Genomic DNA, 22,582 nt, shown 5'->3' with positions numbered 1-22,582 from the left:
CTGTGTGTGCTGTGCGCTGAGATGCGAGCCTAGCAAGACCCTGGGGCCATGTAAAAAGTCATTTAGAAACTAAACATGGACAATATTTATCCAAGCCTCGAGCATCTTTTAAAAAACATTTGAAACCTTAAGTATATTTGGTTATGCCTCAAATGTGTTTTTCTTCTCCGGATATTCTTGTTGTGCTCTGTTATACAAACAGTAAGAATATATTTTTAACAATACACTATTTGCACTTCATGTTTTTTTTTACATTGGTTGCTTTGCAAATTGTTACGCTTAAATGTGGATGTTATTGGATTTGCACTGCATATGCCTGCGTTCATATACAATAATTTTTGCTATAAAATTAATAACATGTATGATTCTAGTCCTGTGTGTGGATCATATAGTTGTGATTAAAGGTGTGGGTGGGCCGCACACATTTTTCAGTTTTCAAATTGGGCCGCGGCATTCTTAAGTTTGAGAATGGCTGATCTATATCACACATGCACAGGGTCTCAGGCAATAAGCAGCACTGAATTCTTCAGCAATGCACTATAAATATATAGGCACTGATCAGTTTGCGCAGTGGTCTAGTCATCACTGACCCGTGAACATCTCCTCAGCTGTTTGAACTGAGGCTTACATAAAACACAAGACTCACATACACAACCTACAAAACACAAACTGGGGTAGGTGCAGAGGCAAAGTATGTCCAAAGTATGTGCAAATAAAAAGGTAGTAAGGTAAGAGTAGGTCGCAATCTCAGATGATTCTCCTCTCTCTGCTCAGAGGGGAGTCATTATAAAGTGCAACTGCCATGGGTAAAAAAACAAAAATGTAGACTTTATTTTATCAGCAACTTAAAGCTGCAGCAATTAGTTGATCTACAACAAATAAACTGGCAACTAGTTTTATAATTTCATAATAATTTCCTCATTTTTCAAACAAAAAATACATCATACATCACCACTATTGTTCATTGTTTGCCTCCAAATTCTTTGCTATTTCACACTGATTTATCACCTTTTTATTGTATTTTGTCTATTGAATTACTGCAGAGTATTTAGATTGACCATATTTTTTCCATTGCTTTTATGATATATCTAAAGTGATTATCAATAATCAATGTATTAGTCTATCTGCCAGTTTATCTAAATCCAAACTATTTCACACTACTTGTTGACAGAATAAAGACACTGAGCTTTCACTGGAATAACAGAAACATTAAATAATATCATAAATTCACTAGATTCCCATTTGACAATTTTCTTGATCTACATAAGAGCTGCTGAGTATGGAATTAATATAGAAACTAAATATTACACAAATCTACAAATGATAAATCAAATTTCACCGTTTTGCTATTATGTATTACTCCTAGTTGTGTTGTATTTATTGCTTATTGTCTATGTCTCCTGTTCTCGGGCGTCTCTTGGAAAATAGATGAAAGATCTCAATGAGAAAGCTGTAATTACTTAAGACTAATTTAATATAGATACAACTGAATTAAAATCGTTGAAACATCGTTTGTAACTGCAAACACTGAACTCGCGAGTCCTTCAAAGAACCTGGGACAATTAACACTGAAGAAATTATTATTTTAGAGAATCATTTATGGCATCGCAGCTAAAGCTAGCATGTAAAGGAATCTAGACAGGGGCACAAACTGACTCATTATAGAGGGAGAACAAAGCTAACTTCTGGATCGAGGATTACGACTGTATCGTTTCATCAGATACTTATCTTAATAATAAGTGCGACTCGGTTCGCCAACAGTGGCTAAGGCTAACGCTAGTCATCCTGCCAGGTGGCCGCCCTAGAATGGCTAGGCTAGGCTAACTGAGCGGCGGGCTGATAACACCCTCACAGGTCTCTAGAGTTTACATCCACGTACACGACTGAGAACAGGGTGTTTTCAACCGTGTGCACATGTTGCGCTGTGGTCTCACCGTAGACGATGTCACACCGAACCGAGCGGTTAAATCCTCCCGGTCCTCACGCGGAGAAAAAGCTCGACGTAACACCGGGGCCAAAGGAAGTAGAAAACTGCCGTAAAGCAAGACGAGGCTGTTCCTGCCGTATTACGAGTACAGCTGTCGTAATCTTCTTCTTCTTTCCTCCTTTTTCTTTCTTCTTTCTTCTTTCTTCTTCTTCTTCTGCTTCTGCTTCTGCTTCTGCTTCTTCTTACCGACTGACTAGGCACTATTTAGTGAATTGCTGCCCTCAGTTTATATCTTGCGATATAATCGTAACGTTGTTGCACCTCACCAATCGTTTTATCAAGATAAAAGTAAAATAAATCATAATTATAAAATAATAGTACAGTAATAATATATTTCACTAGAAAAAATTATATTCATACATTTTTCAACCCATAAAAAAATACACTGCAAATATTGACTATATTATTTGTTTTATTTTTTACAGTGTTCATGTTTCAGGAAAGGTTGGTTTAAATTATTTATTTGATCATAATACAAAAAGGGTGAAACGTCATGATTGACAGCTGAGACTGTCTCAGGATTGGTCGACCACATGCATCGACATTGTTTGGTCGCTACTGCGCAGACTCCGGCTCCAAATGCGTGACATGGCTGCCTTCGTATCCGGGATATTTTGGCTTCATTCCTGGACAGTGAGAGGACTCGGACACGTGTTGTCCATCTTTACTTAAAGTTGCCACAGTTGCCTCGGCACACATGATTGCGTGTAGTCTTTGCCTCTGACAATTTATTGTTTAAGGATGTTCATTTGGTGCCTTTGAACTAGAAGTATACTACACCTGAAGTTTGTGATGTTGGTAGAAAAAAACATTGTAATATTACAGTCGCAACTAAATTAACTAAATGAACTGGTTCAATAATTTTCTCCATTCAAACAGAAAGACTACTCCGTGATGAGTTAACAACACGCTGACATCAGATGCACACCCCTCTAAAAAATCAGCATCAAGTATAGGTTGATACAGCCCACGTAGATGGTGAGGACAGGACATATATATGTCATACACAATTCTTAAGTGCCCCCCATTAATTACAATGTGAAACCAAAACTGACCAGATCAATAAACAACGTGACAAAGACATGAAACATGGTTCTGACTTTCAGGTGTGAAAACGCTTTAACTCAGCCAATCAAGGATATTCCACCCTAACCGTTTGGCTGCTTTGGCGATAGGTTCAGGATCCTGCTGAAACGTCAACTCCTGTGTTTTGATTTCATTTGGATAAATCTGAGCACAGAATGATTCCATGTAGCCCAGCATTCACCCTGCTGTTCCTATCACCAGTGAAATCCTCCTTCACTGTTAAAAGGATTTTTGTTTCAATCAGACATGTTGTCCTCAGTCGATCAGCTTGTTTCACCACTTAACCTATTTTTTTTCAAGACGTACCCAACTGTTGATTTTGGCAAACCAAGCCTTTTTAACTTTCATTATCACCTCTTTGATCCTCAACACACAGCTGCCCAAAACACATTTACAAGCCAAGTTCCCTTTTATCTATTTATTAGATTCTACAAGAATAATGTGCAGATTAAATTGTACATATAAATAATACAGATTATACAAGTTGGCCATATTATTGTGATCAGACAGTACTCAAAACTTCTTGTTTTTGTCTTTACAGTTTGTTTCTAGCTCACTAGTGAAATACTGGTGAGTTACAGTCTAAATGGATTTTAAAAAGTTGACCGCAGGACCTTGTGATGGAAATTTGACCTGGTGAGACTTCTGAAATAAAGAGATCAGAGAATCATAGTCTTTAAAGTATACTTTATTCCTTGCAAGGAAGGTCAGACAATCATACAGCATGCGAAGAGCATTCTGCAGAGGGAATGACAAAGAAACAGTTGCAGGCGTGTGCTTTTTATGCAGATGCAATGAAGAAATGTGTATGTGTGAAGAGTTGAACTGTGTGTGTGAGCTATGTGTGTGTATGTATGTGAACTATGTGTGTGTGTGTGTGTGTGTGTGTATGTATGTGAACTATGTGTGTGTGTGTGTGTGTGTGTGTGTGTGAACTATGTGTGTGAACTGAGTGAATAGTAAAATCACAGGAGATAAGACACAGACACATGCTGAAGGTTTCTTCGAGGTCTTGTTGGGGGGAGACAAGCACAGTCTCAGATTTGTGGCCCTGATGTCATCTTGGCAGTTACATTAGCAGAAATAGTATGCATAAGCAGAGATAATATATAGTGCGGTATAACGGTAACATTTTCCATTACATTCCTCCCTTTGATCAAACAATGATCACAACAGTATATACAAAATATGAGACCCAGAAATTCACAAAGATTCAATCTAGGACATCATGAACATGGTGATAATCATATGTTCCTCCCAAAATAAGCATTGCAGGTCATCTGAAGAGATGCAATGCATCACAAAGGTCAAATGTCCTATTTGAAAATTATTTAGTCTGACTAAAAGTTTAAAATAAAAGTCTGAATTACTGTTGCTAGCAATGACTTAGATATTTTGTCATGTAAAAGGGGAAATAAAAGTTGCTGTTCTGTAAAAACATGTTATTTCATGTTTTATAGAAGTCTAACATATATAAAATAAACAGCGAATAAAACAATAAAAAAACATAGGTAAAATAAACAACTCACAACTAAAACACCAGATAAGATGGACTCTCTAGTCCCATTAACAAAAATTGCTCTTGAATACATATAAAACATTTGAAACAGGATATATGTTACTAGCTCAGTAAACTGCTTCTCTAATTGAATTGTTACAATCCAAACATTCATATTGTACAATTACAAAATTATTGGGACAATTACTAACTGAGCTCTTTAGACCTCCACACCCTTGGGATAAGAACAGTTTAATAATCACATCAAATAGGAGCACTAAAATTGATTAAACAAAAGATATGCTCAAACATAAAGTTAAACTGGGACTTAAATATTAGAATTCATTACAAAGTATTATAAAGAATTAGTCACAGAAAAGGTTAACAGTCCTGTAAATCATTTAGAATGTCTTAATTATCTATGGAGTTAAAGCAACAGAAACACAATTATTAGAATTATAAGAATTCACTGTCTGATTACTAGAAATCACACTTGTTACAGAAATCATGGAAAGCAGTAGGGATTTGTCTCAGGTAGAAACAAACATGGATGGTCTCTCGCACAGGGGTGAAGTCCTGCTATCTACATCATCATTTACATTATCTGCGTGTTTCTCTTTGCTCATAGGGAACTCAGAGGTGCATAGTCTTAGTCAAGTCTTTGTTCTTCTGCGTCGGTCAAGTCTTTGTTCTGCGTCGGTCTAGTCTCAATATGTTTGGGTGAGAGGGATTTGCCCTCTGCTGTGATCACATGACCCAGAAAAGTTGCAATTTAGATTTTCACGTGAAAAATAGGCGTGCGTACTGGTGAGTGATACCATGGAAGGATTACTCTTACTTTTCGTAATGATTCAAAAACTGGAGTAATGCCTTTAATGGCTTCAGTTTTTAATGGATATTACTGAAGTCAGATTTAGTCGTTATATTAAGCCAACGTCATGTTTGCCTTGAGCCCACAGTGTCTTAGGGATTTCCTGTAAGGCGGAGATGTTCGCAACAGCTATTTGAGACAAAAAATGATGAGTCGACGACATTAAAGTTACCAGATGAACAGTTCTCTGCGCGTCCACTGTAACAGAAAAAAAACTTTTTATATGCATGCAGTTTGGGGGGTGATGTACAATGCAGAGAAAGTAGTTTTTCATTTCTAAGCATGTGATTGCTTCTAATATCAATGTGTGTGTGTCACTATCCTGTTTGTGTGGTGTGGGTGTGATACCGTGTATCTCAGGCATCGAATGAATCAGAGTTTCCATCGCTCTCTCGTGGCCCCCCTGCTCCAATCTGCCTGAGCAGCTCCACCCCGTTCCTCCGGACACTCCTTCGCCCAATGTCCTTTCTTTCCACACCTATAGCAGGTGCGGGGGCCGCCTCTGCCCCTTCCTCTGAAACCACCGCGTCCTCTGTTGAACCGGTGTCCTCTGCTGCTTGTTTGGGGATTGTACATGGTAGAGGATGTCTGTGAGTCTTGAAGTGTCTGATACATGGTAAGGTCTTTTTGTCTTTGTTGGGCCTTGTATTTTTCTTCAACATGAAGAGCATATCATCAAACTTCAGTCAGTTTTGCTTTCATGTCAGCTTCTGACCAAGGACAGAGAACCATCGTCAGACCACCTTGTCCGGCCACCTCAAGCATCAGCAGGGTTGTTGTGGCAGCACCAGCGTAACAGGTGGATGTCGGCTTTGCTGCGGGTTACAGGAGGTCTGCTTCTGTTGTCTGCTGTTCTGTTCGTGGAGTCTGGTGGATGGGCAGTTGTTGGTGGAGGAATATAGGGCGGAGGTGAACCGGCTGGGGCTGAAGCCACTTCAGGTCCCTGAAGAGGGGCACAGTCGAGATCGTGGTCCACTCTGACACACTGAGGCACTGTAGGATACAAAGAAACCTTTTTCTGTGCAGATTTATCTGTTCGTTCACATTCATTTGCCATTTTATCACATTCATTCCCTTGGGTAACACACGGCATTTGTTTTGCATTCTTCTTCTTTCCTTACATCCACATTCCTTCTTCCACAAACTCAGTGCTTTCAAATGTGTTTCAATTTCATTGAGATGCGTCTTAGACACTTTTCTTTTTGAGTTTTTCTTTTTAATTCCCAATTCTGTTTCTATCCCAACCGTAGTAATTGTCTTGGACTAAATGTTCCCCCACTGGGGAAGCCGACATCTTTTATCCATATTGATAAGGGTCTGGTGGCAATCTCACCATATTTAGTTGGCATTATTTTCAATTTTTAAGCCTCAAAATCAGGCAAATTATTAGGGTTCCATTTAGCTCCTTTTGTGGAGAATTGTGACAACTTTCATACAAAGATACTCTCTCTGCTCTCAGCACTACTGTGTTAAGCAAAACTTCTTTTATTTCAGTTTTTCTTCCACTTTATCAGGAGAAAATTCCATTTCTACTTCTCTTTGCTTCTTCACATCCATCTCCGGATAAAATGGTGTCTCCAGAAGAGCTTTTTTTTTCTCTGACGTCTCCCGGCCCTCACACAGGGAGTCGTGGATCCCCTTCCATGAATCCATCTCTGAGCTCCACAGAGTAGCTCTGGCCCTGATCCACTGTGAGCACTCGGTCTCATTGCCTTTTGCCAGACTGATGCTGTCCTTACAGATGAAGAAGATATCCATGCCGAGGAAGAGAGCATTGAGTGCTATGAAACCTACCCTGGCTGACTTGGAAAGAGCGAGAGGCCCTTTGGCGACTGCCTGACCAATATCTGGGATGTCTGCAGCCACCCTGGGCACATTACGTAATGATTTACCTTCCTGAGCCACCACCTTACCAACACCTGCAATCAACTCTTCGGTTTTCAACAACTTAGTAGCAGAGGCAGCATCAACAAATGCATCAATACCTTTTGCAATAACACCAACTTTACCAAGACCCTTGCTAACTCCCAGAGCCACTGTGATGATACTCTCTTCCATTTTGGTGTCGGCTTGACTGGTCACCTTGTCCAGACATTCCTGGAGACTCTGCACATCCTCCATGAATTTCTGGAAAACCTCTCTGGCTTTGTTCTGTTGAGTTCTATTTACACCGATCTCTGTGACGGTGGTGACAACGCTGTTGACTCCGCTGGTGATTCCCATACCTATCCCAGTCATTGTCAGAGCTAAAGACACCCCTGCCGTCACAGGAATTAACGCCAAGCCAACAATGGAGAGCACACCTCCAACCGCCCCAACCGAGCTGCCTACCACGCTGGAGATCTTTGCCCCCATATTCATCCTGTCGAGCTGAATAGCCCCCTCCTCTAGGTCGTTGAGAAACTCCAGCATCCTGTCCTGTCGCTTGCTGAAGTCACTGATGAAGTCACAAAACGATTCCTCTTGAAACAAGAACACCGTCCTGAAGTGCTTGTTAAACCTGATGAAGACAAAAGAGGGAATTAAGTGTAAAATGAATTCAAATTTCTAAGTTTCGTATGCACCTTAAAGGCGCCACAAACTTAACATTGTCACATTTTTAATACCCTGTCCTTGTACTAATTGTTTTTGCTGATCTCTCTTTTCTTCTGGAATTTTTAACTCCCTCCCAATGACTATAAATTCTACCAGTTATCGCCCAGCCTGCAGGGAACTACGCTGTCCGATTCAACAGTTAAATCCTCAGGCGTGGGCAAAGGCGGTGGAGAGAATAAAAATAGCATTCCAATAGAGTTACAAGGTGCAAAAATAAAATATAACTGCAAAATGTGCAAATTAAAGCCAGATCATACAAAAAAGATAAAAGAACAACAACAAAACAGTAAAGGAACAACAAAAAAAAATTAAATTGGATATTTATATATATATATATATGTATATATAAACTGAGGCACTGATCTGATGTAAAGTTTGTGCCAAACTGTAGCTTAAACCATAAAAACATGTCCCCCCCATTTTTTTTAAGCCTGGATCGTGGGACTTTAAACAGCATTTGATTATCTGATCAGGAGTAAAATGATAAATAACATGACCAACACATACAGGCTTAACAAAAAAGGGCCAAGGACGGAGCCTTGTGGGACCCCACATCCCATGAACGCAATAGACAAACTGAATGAAAAAACTAATAAATTAAAAGCAGTTCCGTCTATAGGCCCACCAGGTTCCTGAATCTGTTCAGAAGAGTTGTATGATCTGCTGTAACAAAGGTTGCACTCAAGTCCAGTAAGTAGTTTGAAAGCAGCTTAAACAACACTTACCTGATCTCATCCAGCTGATTAATATGATCAAGCATCCTCCGCATGTCATCTCTAGACAGATCCACGTCGAAGTTCACCACAGTTTCCGTCGTCATTTTCAAATGAAAGTCACTGAGGGAGTTGTGAAAGACAGTTACACTTACTTCCTGCACTAAATGTTACCCACTGCTAAATGTGTCATGTTGTTGCACGTCTGTTCACCTTTTTCCTAACGTCTCGCAGATTTTCTGCGTGGTCCGTATGTACTTGTCCAACTCATAAGAGAGCACTTCCACATTCTGAAGTCTGGGCAGGAAGAAGACTTGTGCGTCTCTTTTGAACTCGAGGAGGAGAGGGCAGATTAGCCGTGCCGCAGTGATGACAACCTGAACACAATCGAGGGTGATCCCTTTGGGCAGACATAGCGCCTGGTTCTCCGTAAACACATGGAGCGAAGTGACCGCCAGCTTCTCCACTGCATCCAGGAAGTATTCGAGCTTCGCCAGGCCAACCAAAGTGTCCTTGAGCACGGCATCCAGCTCCTCCTGCAGCTTTGCACGCCTGCTGTCTGCGGTCACTTGGGTCATCTTGCTCTTCAAATATTCCCAAAAGGCATAACCTTTTTGCTCTGACTTAGAAACAGGGTCGATGTTAAGGTTGATGATGTCAGCCCTCTCTTTGATATCTATCATCATGTTTAATTCTGTCTCCCTACGGAGCCCCCATTTAGAGACGTCCTCACAGAATCCTCTTACAGTGTCGATGTAGATGAGGGTGTCTGTGACATAGCGGCACAACACCTGCTGTAGCTCTTTTCTGTAATAAGACATAAAGCATCAATCACTTTGGGACATTTCATTTAACTCACTGAGCAGAAAATGTCACTGAAAGACTGAATGTATCTCCATCATTAATTTGAAGTGCCTTTTTGTCTCTTTGTGGATGTTTTGGTTCTTTTTAGATCATTTTTGTTGGTTTGTAGTTGTTTCTTTGTAGTCATTTACTGTGTCTTTTGTCTGTTTTCTTTTTTTTTTGGTCACAATGTATCTCTTTGTGGTTGTTGTGTGTCTGTGGTTGTTTTGTAGTCCTTTTATGTCTATTTGTGGTTGTTATGTTGTCACTTTGTTCTCTTGGTGGTTGTTTTGTTTCTCTTCTTCTCTGTTCGGTTTATTGGCAAGTGGAAAATTGCATTACCACTATCTTCGTGGTTGTTTCTTTTTGTTGTTGTTTTGTTTCTGTTTGTGGTCATTCTGTCTCTGTTTACTATTTGGTATTATGTGTCTTTGCAGTTAATTTTTTTGTCTCTTTTGGGGTGCTTTAGTCTCTCTGTCGTTGTTTGGTGTTGTTTTGTAGTTTTTAGTCTATTTGTTTGGTTCTGATTGCAGGAGCTAGTAAAATAACAAAATAAATTACATGTGTCAGAGCCTTTGTTCAAAGTAACTGTTGACATGTCTAGGTCAGGGAGCTCAATGTCAGCAAGTGTCTTCATTCACTACACTTTACCTTAAATGGAAAATAGTTGTTGGTTGTTAAAGATCTCAAATATGTATAGCAGTTTTAAAAAAGCACAAAAACTTTAACTCCAAAAGAGCACTTGAAGAAAGGTACTTAGGCTACTTTCCACTTGTGGATTTCTATGTTTATTTGATACCAAAAAGTAAAAACAAACTCAGAAGGAACAAGTTTGTGTGTACTATAAGGATTAAAAACACTTGAAATATTGTCTCTCTCTCTTTTCTGCACTAAATTCAAACTTTACCTTGCAGCAGACATTTCCCCTTCTGCCTTCACTTCTTTACTGGAGCTTCGTTGCTTCGCTGGTCTCTCTGATACAATGACAACCGACTGCTTGTTTCTGGACGGCTTGTTGCAAGAACTAAATCCTCAGGCTTGAAAAACGTTGACAGACTTGTTTGGTTTCATTTTCCTTTCTCCACTTCAGCAGGATGGGCAACACCCAGTCCTGCACGTAACTCTTTCAACTCTGAAAATCAGTTTGGTAGCGAAAGTTAATACGAAAATAAGTAAATTCATTTGATTACCATGTAACGTTATGGTTTTCACGGAGACGTGGCTCGACACCTCGCTCCCGGACTCTGCCATTGTTCCCGAGGGGGTCTCCATTCACAGGCACGACCGGACAATAAACTCGGGGAAGAGCAAGGGAGGAGGTGTCTGCTGCATGGTGAACAATCTGTGGTGCTCAGATGTGGAGATTATTTCTTCGGGCTGTTCTCCGGACCTGGAGCACCTCATGATCAGATGCCGACCTTATTACATCCCGAGGGAGTTTACATCGGTCGTTATAACAGCGGTGTGTATTCCGCCACATGCCGACACTAATCAGGCCCTGGACGAGCTGCTTGCGGTTATCGACAGGACAGAGACCTCAAGGCCGGAGGCTGCGTTTGTTGTGGCCGGTGATTTTAACAACGCCAAGATGAGGAAAATCCTGCCGAGATACCATCAACACATCAACTGTCCTACGCGTAAACACACTCGACTATGTTTACACTCCCTTCCGGGATGCATATAAGGCCCTCCCTCGCCCCCCATTCGGCAAATCAGATCACGAGGTGTGTGCAGATCAGCTGTCAGATGTGTTCACAGACATTTTCAACATGTCACTGCTCCAGTCTGTAGTCCCCGCATGCTTCAAGGAGACCATCATTGTCCCGGCTCTGAAGAAAACAAAAACCCTCTGCCTGAACGACTACCGCCCAGTAGCACTCACCTCCACCATCATGAAGTGTTTTGAGCGGTTAGTCAAATCCTTCATCACCTCCTCCCTCCCTGACTCACTGGGCCCACTTCAGTTTGCCTACAGGCCAAATAGGTCACCTGCAGATGTCATCTCCCTCAGCCTTCACACTGCCCTCTCCCACCTGGACCAGAGGGACACATATGTGAGAATGCTGTTCATTGACTACAGTTCAGCATTCAATACCATCGTGCCCCTGAAGCTCGTGTGATGGAAATCTGAAAATACAAGAGGCTGGAACACCAAATTTGTCTTTGTGTATTTTAATAGGGGCTTTCTGCAGAAAGGATCAACACAGAGAGTCACAGGGATCTCAGAGTGAATATGGAGAACAGTCAATTGCAAGGATCTTATATAGGAGAACTAAGGCTGTTTGTCTGAGACAGTTCAGACTGGTTCTGTAGGCGCAGTTTGAGACAGGAATCAAGACACAGAAAACTGATTTACATATGTTTCCTTTGGAGATAAAGCAGACATAAATTCAATTCTTTGGAGAATTAATAAGTGATAAAAAAGGTCATAAGGGTTTCAGGTCATAAAAGTTCAGATCATAAACAGTTCACGTCAAAAATGTATTTAGACAGGTCATAAAAGTATTTAGACAGGTTATATATGTATTTAGACAGGTCTGCAAAAACTTACTTTTCAACTACAAAATAGGTTTCAACCACACTTAGTTATTTTCCCACTACATCAGCAAATCAAGGATATTCCACCCTAACTGTTTGGCTGCTTTGGCGGAAGGTTCAGGATCCTGCTGAAACGTCAACTTTGTGTTTTGATGTCATTTGGATAAATCTGAGCACAGAATGATTCCACGTAGCTCAGCATTCACCATACTGTTGCTATCACCAGTGAAATCCTCTGTTGTTCTTGTCATGAAGTCGTCTTTTCGTTTTCTGGACTAACTGTACAGTTACAAAGAGGTTTTACTTCACTGTTCAAAGGATTTTTGTTTCAATCAGAAGACATGTTGTCCTCAGTCGATCAGCTTGTTTCACCACTTAACCTATTTTTTTTTTCAAGACGTACCCAACTGTTGATTTTGGCAAACCAACCCTTTTTAACTTTCATAATCACCTTTTTGATCCTCCACACAAAGCTGCCCAAAACACATTTACAAGCCAAGTTCCCTTTTATCTATTTATTAGATTGTACAAGAATAATGTGCAAATTGAATTGTACATATAAATAATACAGATTATACAGATTGGCCATATTATTGTGATCAGACAGTACTCAAAACTTCTTGTTTTTGTCTTTACAGTTTGTTTCTAGCTCACTAGTGAAATACTGGTGAGTTACAGTCTAAATGGATTTTAAAAAGTTGACCGCAGGACCTTGTGATGGAAATTTGACCTGGTGAGACTTCTGAAATAAAGAGATCAGAGAATCATAGTCTTTAAAGTATACTTTATTCCTTGCAAGGAAGGTCAGACAATCATACAGCATGCGAAGAGCATTCTGCAGAGGGAATGACAAAGAAACAGTTGCAGGCGTGTGCTTTTTATGCAGATGCAATGAAGAAATGTGTGTGTGTGAAGAGTTGAACTGTGTGTGTGTGTGTGTGTGTGTGTGTGTGTGTGTGTGTGTGTGTGTGTGTGTGTGTGAACTGTGTGTGTGTGTGTGTGCGTGCGTGCGTGCGTGCGTGTGAGCCTCCTGGCCAAGCCAAAACCCAGATAATATATAGTGCGGTATAACGGTAACATTTTCCATTACATTCCTCCCTTTGATCAAACAATGATCACAACAGTATATACAAAACATCATAATAAACATCAGACCCAGAAATTCAAAAAGATTCAATCTAGGACATCATGAACATGGTGATAATCATATGTTCCTCCCAAAATAAGCATTGCAGGTCATCTGAAGAGATGCAATGCATCACAAAGGTCAAATGTCCTATTTGAAAATTATTTAGTCTGACTAAAAGTTTAAAATAAAAGTCTGAATTACTGTTGCTAGCAATGACTTAGATATTTTGTCATGTAAAAGGGGAAATAAAAGTTGCTGTTCTGTAAAAACATCTGTTATTTCATGTTTTATAGAAGTCTAACATATATAAAATAAACAACTAATAAAACAATAAAAAAACATAGGTAAAATAAACAACTCACAACTAAAACACCAGATAAGATGGACTCTCTCGTCCCATTAACACAAATTGCTCTTGAATACATATAAAACATTTGACACAGGATATATGTTACTAGCTCAGTAAACCGCTTCTCTAATTGAATTGTTAAAATCCAAACATTCATATTGTACAATTACAAAATTATGGGGACATTTACTAACTGAGCTTTTTACCTTGACACCCTTGGAATAAGAACAGTTTAATAATCACATCAAATAGGAGCACTAAAATTGATTAAACAAAAGATATCCTCAAACATAAAGTTAAACTGGGACTTAAATATTTGAATTCATTACAAAGTATTATAAAGAATTAGTCACAGAAAAGGTTGACAGTCCTGTAAATCATTTAGAATGTCTTAATTATCTATGGAGTTAAAGCAACAGAATCATAATTATTAGAATTATAAGAATTCACTGTCTGATTTCTAGAAATCACACTTGTAACAGAAATCATGGAAAGCAGTAGGGATTTGTCTCAGGTAGAAACAAACATGGATGGTCTCTCCCACAGGGGTGAAGTCCTGATATCTACATCATCATTTACATTATCTGCGTGTTTCTCTTTGCTCATAGGGAACTCAGAGGTGCATAGTCTTAGTCAAGTCTTTGTTCTTCTGCGTCGGTCAAGTCTTTGTTCTGCGTCGGTCTAGTCTCAATATGTTTGGGTGAGAGGGATTTGCCCTCTGCTGTGATCACATGACCCAGAAAAGTTACTTTGTGAAAAATTGCAGTTTAGATTTTTCACAGGAAAAAAAGGCGTGCGTACTGGTGAGTGATGCCATGGAATGATTATACTTACTTTTCGTAATGATTCAAAAACTGGAGTAATGCCTTTAATGGCTTCAGTTTTTAATGGATATTACTGTTGGCAGGGCCTGAAGTCAGATTTAGGCGTTATATTAAGCCAATGTCACGTTTGCCTTGAGCCCACAGTGTCTCAGGGATTTCCTGTAAGGCGGAGATGTTCGCAACAGCTATTTGAGACAAAAAATGATCAGTCGACGACATTAAAGTTACCAGATGAACAGTTCTCTGCGCGTCCACTGTAACAGAAAAAAAACGTTTTATATGCATGCAGTTGGGGGGTGATGTACAATGCAGAGAAAGTAGTTTTTAATTTCTAAGCATGTGATTGCTTCTAATATCAATGTGTGTGTGTCACTATCCTGTTTGTGTGGTGTGGGTGTGATACCGTGTATCTCAGGCATCGAATGAATCAGAGTTTCCACCGCTCTCTCGTGGCCCCCCTGCTCCAATCTGCCTGAGCAGCTCCACCCCGTTCCTCCGGACACTCCTTCGCCCAATGTCCTTTCTTTCCACACCTATAGCAGGTGCGGGGGCCGCCTCTGCCCCTTCCTCTGAAACCACCGCGTCCTCTGTTGAACCGGTGTCCTCTGCTGCTTGTTTGGTGATTGTACATGGTAGAGGATGTCTGTGAGTCTTGAAGTGTCTGATACATGGTAAGGTCTTTTTGTCTTTGTTGGGCCTTGTAGTTTTCTTCAACATGCAGAGCATATCGTCAAACTTCAGTCAGTTTTGCTTTCATGTCAGCTTCTGACCAAGGACAGAGAACCATCGTCAGACCACCTTGTCCGGCGACCTCAAGCATCAGCAGGGTTGGTGTGGCCGCACCAGCGTAACAGGTGGATGTCGGCTTTGCTGCGGGTTACAGGAGGTCTGCTTCTGTTGTCTGCTGTTCTGTTCGTGGAGTCTGGTGGATGGGCAGTTGTTGGTGGAGGAATATAGGGCGGAGGTGAACCGGCTGGGGCTGAAGCCACTTCAGGTCCCTGAAGAGGGGCACAGTCGAGATCGTGGTCCACTCTGACACACTGAGGCACTGTAGCATACAAAGAAACCTTTTTCTGTGCAGATTTATCTGTTCGTTCACATTCATTTGCCATTTTATCACATTCATTCCCTTGGGTAACACACGGCATTTGTTTTGCATTCTTTCTTCTTTCCCTACATCCACATTCCTTCTTCCACACACTCAGTGCTTTCAAATGTGTTTCAATTTCATTGAGATCCTTCTTAGACACTTTTCTTTTTGACTTTTTCTTTTTAATTCCCAATTCTGTTTCTATCCCAACCGTAGTAATTGTCTTGGACTAACTGTTCCCCCACTGGGGAAGCCGAAATCTTTTATCCATATTGATAAGGGTCTGGTGGCAATCTCACCATATTTAGTTGGCATTATTTTCAATTTTTAAGCCTCAAAATCAAATTATCAAGGTTCCATTTAGCTCTTTTTGTGGAGAATTGTGACAACCTTAATACAAAGATACTCTCTCTGCTCTGAGCACTACTGTGTTAAGCAAAACTTATTTTCCACTTTATCAGGAGAAAATTCCATTTCTACTTCTCTTTGCTTCTTCACATCCATCTCCGGATAAAATGGTGTCTCTAGAAGAGCTTTTTTTTTCTCTGACGTCTCCCGGCCCTCACACAGGGAGTCGTGGATCCCCTTCCATGAATCCATCTCTGAGCTCCACAGAGTAGCTCTGGCCCTGATCCACTGTGAGCACTCGGTCTCATTGCCTTTTGCCAGACTGATGCTGTCCTTACAGATGAAGAAGATATCCATGCCGAGGAAGAGAGCATTGACTGCTATGAGACCTGCCCTGGCTGACTTGGAAAGAGCGAGAGGCCCTTTGGCGACTGCCTGACCAATATCTGGGATGTCTGCGGCCACCCTGGGCACGTTACGTAATGATTTACCTTCCTGAGCCACCACCTTACCAACACCTGCAATCAACTCTTCGGTTTTCAACAACTTAGTAGTAGAGGCAGCATCAACTAATGCATCAATACCTTTTGCAATAACACCAACTTGACTAAGACCCTTGCTAACTCCCAGAGCCACTGTGATGATACTCTCTTCCATTTTGGTGTCGGCTTGACTGGTCACCTTGTCCAGACATTCCTGGAGACTCTGCACATCCTCCATGAATTTCTGGAAAACCTCTCTGGCTTTGTTCTGTTGAGTTCTATTTACTCCGATCTCTGTGACGGTGGTGACAGCGCTGTTGACTCCGCTGGTGATTCCCATACCTATCCCTGTCATTGTCAGAGCTAGAGACACCCCTGCCGTCACAGGAATTAACGCCAAGCCAACAATGGAGAGCACACCTCCAACCGCCCCAACCGAGCTGCCTACCACGCTGGAGATCTTTGCCCCCATATTCATCCTGTCGAGCTGAATAGCCCCCTCCTCCAGGTCATTGAGAAACTCCAGCATCCTGTCCTGTCGCTTGCTGAAGTCACTGATGAAGTCACAAAATGATTCCTCTTGAAACAAGAACACCATCCTGAAGTGCTTGTTCATCCTGATGAAGACAAAAGAGGGAATTAAGTGTAAAATAAATTCAAATTTCAAAGTTTCGGATGCACCTTAAAGGCACCACAAACTTAACATTGTCACATTTTTAATACCCTGTCCTTGTGCTAATTGTTTTGCTGATCTCTCTTTTCTCCTGGAATTTCTTCTGGAATTTTTAACTCCGTCCCAATGACAATAAATTCTACCAGTTATCGCCCAGCCTGCAGGGAACTACGCTGTCCGATTCAACAGTTAAATCCTCAGGCGTGGGCAAAGGCGGTGGATAGAATAAAAATAGCATTGCAATAGATTTACAAGGTGCAAAAATTAAATATAACTGCAAAATGTGCAAATTAAAGCCAGATCATACAAAAAAATATATATAGTAACAACTTAACAAAATTTTATAGGATTTATGTTCCAAACTATAGCATCAAACCATAAAACATGTCCCCCTTTTTTTAAGCCTGGATCGTGGGACTTTAAACAGCATTTGATTATCTGATCAGGAGTAAAATGATAAATAACATGACCAACACGTACAGGCTTAACAAAAAAGGGCCAAAGACAGAGCCTTGTGGGACCCCACATCCCATGAACGAAATAGACAAATTGAATGAAAAAACTAATAAATTAAAAGCAGTTCCGTCTATAGGCCCACCAGGTTCCTGAATCTGTTCAGAAGAGTTGTATGATCTGCTGTAACAAAGGTTGCACTCAAGTCCAGTAAGTAGTTTGAAAGCAGCTTAAACAACACTTACCTGATCTCATCCAGCTGATTAATATGATCAAGCATCCTCCGCATTTCATCTCTAGACAGATCCACGTCGACGTTCACCACAGTTTCCATCGTCATTTTCAAATGAAAGTCACTGAGGGAGTTGTGAAAGACAGTTACACTTACTTCCTGCACTAAATGTTGCCCACTGCTAAATGTGTCATGTTGTTGCACGTCTGTTCACCTTTTTCCTAACGTCTCGCAGATGTTCTGCGTGGTCCGTATGTACTTGTCCAACTCATAAGAGAGCACTTCCACATTCTGAAATCTGGGCAGGAAGAAGACTTGTGCGTCTCTTTTGAACTCGAGGAGGAGAGGGCAGATTAGCCGTGCCGCAGTGATGACAACCTGAACACAATCGAGGGTGATCCCTTTGGGCAGACATAGCGCCTGGTTCTCCGTAAACACATGGAGCGAAGTGACCGCCAGCTTCTCCACTGCATCCAGGAAGTATTCGAGCTTCGCCAGGCCAACCAAAGTGTCCTTGAGCACGGCATCCAGCTCCTCCTGCAGCTTTGCACGCCTGCTGTCTGCGGTCATGCTCAGCTTGCTCTTCAAATATTCCCAAAAGGCCTTACCTTTTTGCTCTGACTTAGAAACATGGTCGATGTTTAGGTCGATGATGTCAGCCCTCTCTTTGATATCTATCATCATGTTTACTTCTGTCTCCCTACAGAGCCCCCATTTAGAGAAGTCCTCACAGAATCCTCTTACAGTGTCGATGTAGATGAGGGTGTCTGTGACATAGCGGCACAACACCTGCTGTAGCTCTTTTCTGTAATAAGACATAAAGCATCAATCACTTTGGAACATTTCATTTAACTCCTTGAGCAGAAAATGTCACTGAAAGACTGAATGTATCTCCATCATAAATTTGAAGTGTCTTTTTGTCTCTTTCTGGATGTTTTGGTTCTTTGTAGATCATTTTTGTTGGTTTGTAGTTGTTTCTTTGTAGTCATTTACCGTGTCTTTGTCTGTTTTCTTTTTTTTTTGGTGACAATGTATCTCTTTGTGGTTGTTGTGTGTCTGACGTTGTTTTGTAGTCATTTTATGTCTCTTTGTGGTTGTTATGTTGTCACTTTGTTCTCTTGGTGGTTGTTTTGTTTCACTTCTTCTTTGTTCGGTTTATTGGCAAGTGGCAAATTGTATTACCACTATCTTCGTGGTTGTTTCTTTTTGTTGTTTGTTTGTCTGTTTGTGGTCATTCTGTCTCTGTTTACTATTTGGTATTATGTGTCTTTGCAGTTAATTTTGTTGTCTCTTTTTGGGTGCTTTAGTCTCTCTGTCGTTGTTTGGTGTTGTTTTGTAGTTTTTAGTCTATTTGTTTGGTTCTGATTGCAGGAGCCAGTAAAATAACAAAATTAATTTCGGCAGAAATAACACTACAAAAGTAAAACAGGATTCCAAAAAACAAAGATCAAAACTCAATATGCAATGAAACACTAGGGGAACAGGAAAAAACATCAAAGCACAAGGCATACGTCCAAGAAGACACTGGAAACATGACAGCGAATAAGGAGCACATTTTCTAAATTAAATAGGAAACGCAAAACTCAGAATGAACAAAAATCTAAACCCAAGGAAAAAACGCCATAACGAAAAGTGTTCAACAAAATCCAAAAAGTCTTTAGCTTAGATCTCAGAGCTCAGATGACATTGTAGTTGTTTTGTATCTCTTTGTAGTTTATAATCTCTTTGTGGTTGTTTTCTGTTTCGTTGTGATGGTTTTGTTTCTCTTTCCATTTTGTGTTTGACTGTGTCAGGTCACACGTTACATGTGTCAGAGCCATTGTTCAAAGTAACTGTTGACATGTCTAGGTCAGGAGCTCAATGTCAGCAAGTGTCTTCATTCACTACACTTTACCTTAAATGGAAAATAGTTGTTGGTTGTTAAAGATCTCAAATATGTATAGCAGTTTTAAAAAGCACAAAACTTTAACTCCAAAAGAGCACTTGAAGAAAGGTACTTAGGCTACTTTCCACTTGTGGATTTCTATGTTTATTTGATACCAAAAGTAAAAACAAACTCAGAAGGAACAAGTTTGTGTGTACTATAAGTATTAAAAACACTTGAAATATTGTCTCTCTCTTTCTGCACTAAATTCAAACTTTACCTTGCAGCAGACATTTCCCTTCTGCCTTCACTTCTTTACTGGAGCTTCGTTGCTTCGCTGGTCTCTCTGATACAATGAAAACCGACTGCTTGTTTCTGGACGGCTTGTTGCAAGAACTAAATCCTCAGCAAGCTTGAAAAAAGTTGACACCCTTGTTTGGTTTCCTTTTCCTTTCTCCACATCAGCAGGATGGGCCATACCCAGTCCTGCAGATAACTCTTTCAACTCTGAAACTCAGTTTGGTAGCGAAAGTGAATTCAAAAATAAGTAAATTTAAATAATTAGGCTGAATTTGGGTAATCTGAGACATTGTGAGGGACACCTAAACTCCAGTTTGTTTAATTCATGTTAAAAAATCTAGTCAACAGGACCTTTACTGTAGTCAATCATTATAACCCTGGAATTGCTTGACAAGGTCAATAAGATTAATGTTAATGATATAAATGTGTCATAAATAAGACAATGTTCCTCATTGTTAAATAATTTTGTCTGTGATGTATTCAAGCAACAAAATATGCATTGATTTGTTTAAAATTTGTTTTATCTATTTATTTCCTCCAATCATGACAGCCTCAAAAAGTGGAGGCTAAGAGTCCTGATCGCCCACTGGTGGCTGCCTGCAGGAGAGGTCATAGATCCTGCATCCTCCATGGTAATGGATGGGACATATACTAGAAACACTAAAAAGTCAAAGTACACATCAAAATAAATGTCTGAGTTAAAATGAATAGACACCAGTTAATGTTACATTAAGAGCTTCATTACATCCAGTGCATTTTAATTTTTGCATGTCTTCAATAAAAATGGGTCTAATGGACTTTGATGTTTTAGAATTAACAGTTTGTATTTGTATCATGTCACAGTATCACACCGTAGATTGAATGTGAAGATGGTCGACATGACAGCTCACAAAAGAGAAACCCTAGAGTCATTAGCGCCCTGGTGGCTGCCTGCATTATAGGTCATAAATCCTGCCTCCTCCTTGTAAGCAGATGGGAGACAGACTAAAATAACTAAAAAGTCCAAATACACATCAATATATTTCTCTCAAATGTGGCTTTCTGTCATTTTAGGTAGTTTTTCTCACACTGATGTTCAAGTGTCATTTGATTACCATGTAACGTTATGGTTTTCACGGAGACGTGGCTCGACCCCTCGATCCCGGACTCCGCCATTGTTCCCGAGGGTCTCCATTCACAGCCACGACCGGACAATAAACTCGGGGAAGAGCAAGGGAGGAGGTGTCTGCTGCATGGTGAACAATCTGTGGTGCTCAGATGTGGAGATTATTTCTTCGGGCTGTTCTCCGGACCTGGAGCACCTCATGATCAGATGCCGACCTTATTACATCCCGAGGGAGTTTACATCGGTCGTTATAACAGCGGTGTGTATTCCGCCACATGCCGACACTAATCAGGCCCTGGATGAGCTGCATGCGGTTATCGACAGGACAGAGACCTCAAGGCCGGAGGCTGCGTTTATTGTGGCCGGTGATTTTAACAACGCCAAGATGAGGAAAATCCTGCCGAGATACCATCAACACATCAGCTGTCCTACGCGTGGTGAGAACACACTCGACCATGTTCACACTCCCTTCCAGGATGCATATAAGGCCCTCCCTCGCCCCCCATTCGGCAAATCAGATCACGTCTCAGTTCTGCTGCTGCCTTCCTATAGGCAGAAACTCAAACGTGACAGACCGGTGACTCGGACCAGTCATCGGTGGTCCGACCACTCAGACTCGGCTCTACGGGACTGCTTCAGCACTACGGAGTGGTGTGTGTTCCAGGATGACAACATCAACACGTACACGGACATCTGCTACATCAGCAAATGCATCGATGACGTCGTACCGAGGATTACTGTATGAACATTCCCAAACCAGAAGCCCTGGATTAATGGTGACGTCCATGCCAAACTCAAAGCACGGACCGACGCCTACAACTCAGGTGATCTGGAGGAGTACAGGAAGTCCAGGTACATGCTCCGGAGTGTTATTAGAAGTGCCAAGAGACATTACAGGGACAAGGTGGAGTCTCACTACAAGGGCTCCAACACGAGGAACATGTGGGCTGGACTAAAAACCATCTCAGACTACAAAAGAAAGACCAGCAGTGCTGAGGTTGTGTCTGCATTTCTCCCAGAGGAGCTGAACACCTTTTATGCTCGCTTTGAGAGCAACTGTGGAGACACAAGAGGCCAAGAAGGACTGCTGCCCCCCGGTAACATCCAGGGCAGATGTGTGGAGATCACTTAACCGGATTAACACACGCAAGGCACCTGGACCTGATGGCATCCCTGGCCGAGCTCTCAAGGTGTGTGCAGATCAGCTGTCAGATGTGTTCACAGACATTTTAAACATGTCACTGCTCCAGTCTGTAGTCCCCGCATGCTTCAAGGAGACCATCATTGTCCCGGCTCCGAAGAAAACAAAAACCCTCTGCCTGAACGACTACCGCCCAGTAGCACTCACCTCCACCATCATGAAGTGTTTTGAGCGGTTAGTCAAATCCTTCATCACCTCCTCCCTCCCTGACTCACTGGACCCACTTCAGTTTGCCTACAGGCCAAATAGGTCACCTGCAGATGTCATCTCCCTCAGCCTTCACACTGCCCTCTCCCACCTGGACCAGAGGGACACATATGTGAGAATGCTGTTCATTGACTACAGTTCAGCATTCAATACCATCGTGCCCCTGAAGCTCCTGTGATGGAAATCTGAAAATA

General features: G+C 41.2%; 3 protein-coding genes and 1 non-coding gene across 6 annotated transcripts in view; all 4 read right to left on the bottom strand.

Annotated features, from left to right (window-relative positions):
• LOC118123583 (eukaryotic translation initiation factor 3 subunit D) overlaps window positions 1–2,082 on the bottom strand; it is a 34,130-nt gene extending 32,048 nt beyond the window's left edge. Inside the window, exon 1 of the mRNA XM_035181072.2 lies at window positions 1,935–2,082. The gene's annotated coding sequence lies outside the window, so the exon portion shown is untranslated. The remainder of the gene's footprint in view (window positions 1–1,934) is intronic.
• LOC118124117 lies at window positions 496–592 on the bottom strand. Its single transcript, XR_004698678.1, has one exon. It is a non-coding gene; the product is annotated as a small Cajal body-specific RNA 18 (non-coding RNA).
• Window positions 2,083–4,643: 2,561 nt separating the features above from the next.
• Window positions 4,644–10,701, bottom strand: LOC118123131. The gene is given in 5 exon segments (XM_035180281.2): window positions 4,644–7,028; window positions 7,030–7,942; window positions 8,763–8,882; window positions 8,964–9,557; window positions 10,501–10,701. Coding segments are annotated over 5 exon segments (1,680 nt in total). The 5' UTR covers window positions 10,515–10,701; the 3' UTR covers window positions 4,644–6,989.
• Window positions 10,702–15,683: 4,982 nt separating this feature from the next.
• On the bottom strand, window positions 15,684–20,759 carry LOC118123370. Of its 3 annotated transcripts, none has more exons than XM_047343762.1 (4): window positions 19,856–20,759; window positions 17,926–18,516; window positions 17,725–17,844; window positions 15,684–16,970 (listed from the first exon to the last, which is right to left on the bottom strand). In XM_047343762.1, the coding sequence occupies exons 1-4, from the start codon at window positions 19,867–19,869 to the stop codon at window positions 15,947–15,949; spliced, it is 1,749 nt and encodes a 582-aa protein (XP_047199718.1). In that variant the 5' UTR covers window positions 19,870–20,759; the 3' UTR covers window positions 15,684–15,946. The 3 variants fall into 3 exon arrangements, with proteins under 3 accessions (XP_047199718.1, XP_035036611.2, XP_047199719.1); XM_035180720.2 differs by having other exon boundaries at window positions 17,725–17,835; XM_047343763.1 differs by lacking the exon at window positions 19,856–20,759 and having other exon boundaries at window positions 17,926–18,693.
• Window positions 20,760–22,582: the final 1,823 nt, after the last annotated feature.

Source organism: Hippoglossus stenolepis, chromosome 16 (genome assembly GCF_022539355.2).
Source record: "Hippoglossus stenolepis isolate QCI-W04-F060 chromosome 16, HSTE1.2, whole genome shotgun sequence".
NCBI classification, from domain to species: Eukaryota; Metazoa; Chordata; class Actinopteri; order Pleuronectiformes; family Pleuronectidae; genus Hippoglossus; species Hippoglossus stenolepis.
The sequence above is the reverse complement of the archived record's forward strand: the minus strand, read 5'-3'. Positions and strand labels throughout refer to the sequence as shown.